This window comes from Eschscholzia californica, unplaced genomic scaffold, assembly GCF_041429995.1.
Source record: "Eschscholzia californica isolate CP2 unplaced genomic scaffold, dmEscCali1.0.p SCAF_3, whole genome shotgun sequence".
NCBI classification, from domain to species: domain Eukaryota; kingdom Viridiplantae; phylum Streptophyta; class Magnoliopsida; order Ranunculales; family Papaveraceae; genus Eschscholzia; species Eschscholzia californica.
In genome coordinates, this window is record NW_028238420.1 from 16,626,875 (window position 1) to 16,630,486 (window position 3,612).

Here is a 3,612-nt window from a genome sequence, read left to right on the forward strand (position 1 = left end):
TTGTCTCATTTTACTGAATGTACTTCCTCCTATGTGATGATGACTAGAGGGTAGAGAAAATAGTCCCTTTTTAGAAAATTTGGGATGTGCTGACCTTTTTCTTCTGACTTCATCCTCTGGCATCATCTATTTCTCATCTTCATCAACCTTCTTATTCTTCTTTATCTTCTTCATCTTCTTCATCTCATAGTCTTAACTACTTATTCATTCTCTTCATAATACCAAAAACAGTTCCAGACTCATTCTCTCTTATTCATCGACCTTCTTATTCTTCTCATCTCATCATTGTCATCTACTTCTCTTCATAAGCCAAAAGTAGAAACGGATTTTCTCTCTCAAATTTTGATAACGTTCGTTAGATTCTTACTAATTTTGAATATTATTATGATTCAAAATAAGGAGCAACTAAATCCCATTAAATAAAACTCAATTTTAGTACAGAACAACCACAAAACACACATAACCCAAAATGTATAAAACCAAGAGAAACTACACAGACCATCACTACCACATATCACACCTAAAGTACTCAAAACTCCAAAAGCTACTAAGGGAAACCACCCTTCATAGGGTCAGCTGTTTTTCCCGACCTTGCATCAGTCCATGCTTTTGCTATTGTTCTCTTCATGTCTTCGTCTCCTTCCTCGTACATGTTCTGCCATTAGTAATCAATAATTCGTTAACAGTTCAGAGAAAGAGAGAGAGGAAGAGAGAGAGAAATGAAAATAAGAGATTATACCTTCATCAAGTCCATAATCCCTGCCATTGGATCAGCCTCTTTCCCCCCACTTGGAGGCTTAAGCTGCCAAGACAAATCAAGTATCACTTAAATCACAGTCCCATACAAATAATAAATGCGTAATAAAAAGATAACAAAAATTGGTTTGTTATTTGTACCTTATCTTCTTTGAAGTGCAAATCTAACCACTTCCCCTTAGAAGCTTTAAATAAAGTAACTACAACTCTCTTGGGCTTAACCAACACTTTAGATTTCTCCGGCACAATTTCCTTGTTCAATTTTGGTATCGCACATCGATAATTCTTTCCTTGGACATCATGGAATTTTAAATCAATTGACATTGGCTTAAACACAGTTTCTACCTTCTCTTGCTCAACACCCTCTAATGACACATAAATCTGTAGGACCAAACAGTGTTTTTTAATATCAAATTAGAATTCGTTCAGCCTGATCAAAGAACTTCTAAGGCAGAACCAAGGGATATTATGTCAAACCTTAATCTTTTCGTCTTCTTGATCCCAGCTGAATGAACCAAGTGTGACATAGTTCAATGCAGAAGTCAAAGAACCCCTGACCGGAGCCGGAGCTGGAGCTGGTGTTGGAGCTGGTGCTGGAGCTGGAATGGTAGGTTGTTCCTGCTTTAGCTGCTAAAAGGAAAAAAAGCAAAACAAAGAACAACCTCAAAATTTGCTCTAGTGACTTATTTAGTAGCTGCAAATAAAGAATTAAGGTCTGTAAATCATGATAAAACTCGTAAATTAATTTCAATTTCGCAGTACTTTTGTTAACAAGAATTTGGAGGTAGTTTCTTAGTTTTTAGAACTTCTTCTAATACACTATCTACAAACAGGCATAGATATTCATTGTATAGCTCATGTGGCCCTAACCTTGTGTTTCATTTGAAAGTTATAGGTCTCAAACCCTAAACATGCCGAATCTTTTGTTTCTTTCAGGCAATGTTCGACGAGCAATGCTAGAAGAAGTTCCAAGTCAAAGCCTTCTCCATACCTATACAAAATCAATGGTCAATTCTCTTTCTCTCTCTTGACGGATTTTTTCACTCTAGATGGACGGTAGATTCCTAATTAGGTCTGGGGGTATCTACTTTAGTAGACTCTTCTACCATTTTTCATATCTTATCGCATCAATTCATTAAATCATTATTTAATATTTATAGAAGAAAAAACTAGTAAATTTTATTTAAAGCTCTGTCTTCAAATTGCTCAAAGTGTATGCAAGTAAAGTTTAATTTCTACCATTCCTCCCTAATTACTAATTCGGAATTCTTGACGAAAAATGGAACCAAACAAAATAAATTATTGCTTCTCTCCAATAAGATTTTCTAGGTTCAAGTCACTGGTTTCTAAAAGCATTTCAAGTTTTCAACAAGAACAAAGGGAATATGATAAAATTAAGACTTTAAGATGAAGATGTTATCTCATAATCTAAAAAGGCACGAAACAATCATATAGGCCAAAGATAACAACTAAAAGGCAAGGAAATGTTAGATCAAGGGAGTAATCTCATTTAAATCTAGGGCAATTTTTGAAGAAATGTTAGCAGAAGTGAAGAAAAGAACCTGTTCTTGCTCTTTCTCTAGGTTTTGTAATTCTTTGGAGATTAGAGAGAGAACACGAGGCCTCTTGGCAATGCTCTGAAGGTGACGAAGTTCTTCCAAATCCAATTTCACTTCGTCTGCCATTGTTGCTTTTTGTACTTTACCTTCTTTTGGTCTGCTCCGATGCAGAATTAGGTGCCTTCCACGGTGGTGGAGGGTTTTGGTTTTATATTGTTCTAGGGTTTTATGAGAAGTTTCTGGAAAGAGATATGGGAGGAAAGGCGCCGGAAACTTTTAAAGGTGCATCCTCCTAGTGTTATTGGCGCATAGTACTTGTTGGGGCTCCTCTTTTTTTAGTTGAGTGTTGGGGCTCCTTTTTTTTTTTTTTTTTGTTAAGGGTGTTTGATATAACCTATTTCCATGGAAATAAAAGAGTTTCTATGGAAATAGGTATTTTCACCGTTTGGTAGAAAGTTTATTTCCACGGCTTTAATTTTCCTGGGAATTTATTTTCGTGAAATACTCCACTTTTAATTTATTGTTCCCCCTTAGGAATTAGTTTCCATGGAAATTAAAGAAATAACTTTTCAGTTTATTTGGAATCATAATCCTTATTTATTTCTATATTTTCGGAAAAAAAACCCTAATATTTATCAGATTTTCGTCAAATTTCTACCTATATAAAGGAACTTTTTAAGTTACCCTCCATCTTCAAAAGTCATTGTTTGCTCTGAAGAAGAAACAAAAGATTAAAAAGCAATTTCTATCTCCAAAACAAGTAAGTTTCTTTCTTCTTTTCTTTTTCACTTTTTCTAACTTGTACATCTACTTCTTTCAACAGTAGTCTTATTAGCATTAATGACAATTCTTCTTTTCTTTTTCACTTTTGCTTATCCCCATTAATGGAGATGTACTTGTTGTACCAAACATACTTACTTCTCTCATTCATATGCAGAGAAAACACATAGGATCCCTAACAAAATAATGGAGTTAAAAGAAAAAGCTATCAATTATTGGAATAAATCTTCCATAACTTTGATCAACTCTCACTAGTCCTTTTCTGAAAATGGTGTTACCAAGACTTTAGAATAAGCTAGCACCCTCATTGTATTCTATGATTATCATCCATATTTCACATGCTACAAAAAGCTAGTGAGAGAAAAGATATATAAGATGAGGAACTCTAACTCATGGCTGACTATATTGTTTAGAAGTCTCATATGATTTGTTTCTGGTGAATTAGTTAACCTAAGTTTTTCATTAGTTTTATAGAGAGAAGAGGAAAAATGAATTAATTAAGAGAGAGAAAACAAAA

The 3,612-nt window shown here is 34.3% G+C and overlaps 1 protein-coding gene across 2 annotated transcripts; it reads right to left on the reverse strand.

Moving 5' to 3' along the window:
- Positions 1-395: 395 nt before the first annotated feature.
- Positions 396-2,643, reverse strand: LOC147548730 (uncharacterized). 2 transcript variants are annotated; one of them, XM_086670016.1, is made up of 5 exons: positions 2,319-2,643; positions 1,234-1,383; positions 898-1,137; positions 740-802; positions 396-655 (listed from the first exon to the last, which is right to left on the reverse strand). In XM_086670016.1, exons 1-5 carry the CDS (start codon positions 2,439-2,441, stop codon positions 548-550), a joined length of 684 nt encoding a protein of 227 aa, XP_086526142.1. In that variant the 5' UTR covers positions 2,442-2,643; the 3' UTR covers positions 396-547. The 2 variants fall into 2 exon arrangements, with proteins under 2 accessions (XP_086526142.1, XP_086526141.1); XM_086670015.1 differs by having other exon boundaries at positions 1,234-1,386; positions 2,319-2,625.
- Positions 2,644-3,612: the final 969 nt, after the last annotated feature.

What these genes read in the sequence shown, in the direction of transcription:
- LOC147548730 (XM_086670015.1), bottom strand. Translation starts at nt 2,441, where the DNA reads ATGGCAGACGAAGTGAAATTGGATTTGGAAGAACTTCGTCACCTTCAG. An exon ending in TAGAGAAAGAGCAAGAACAG is followed by an intron (nt 1,387 to 2,318) that starts GTTCTTTTCTTC and finishes TTTTCCTTTTAG; the next exon opens with CAGCTAAAGCAGGAACAACC. An exon ending in AAGAAGACGAAAAGATTAAG is followed by an intron (nt 1,138 to 1,233) that starts GTTTGACATAAT and finishes TTGGTCCTACAG; the next exon opens with ATTTATGTGTCATTAGAGGG.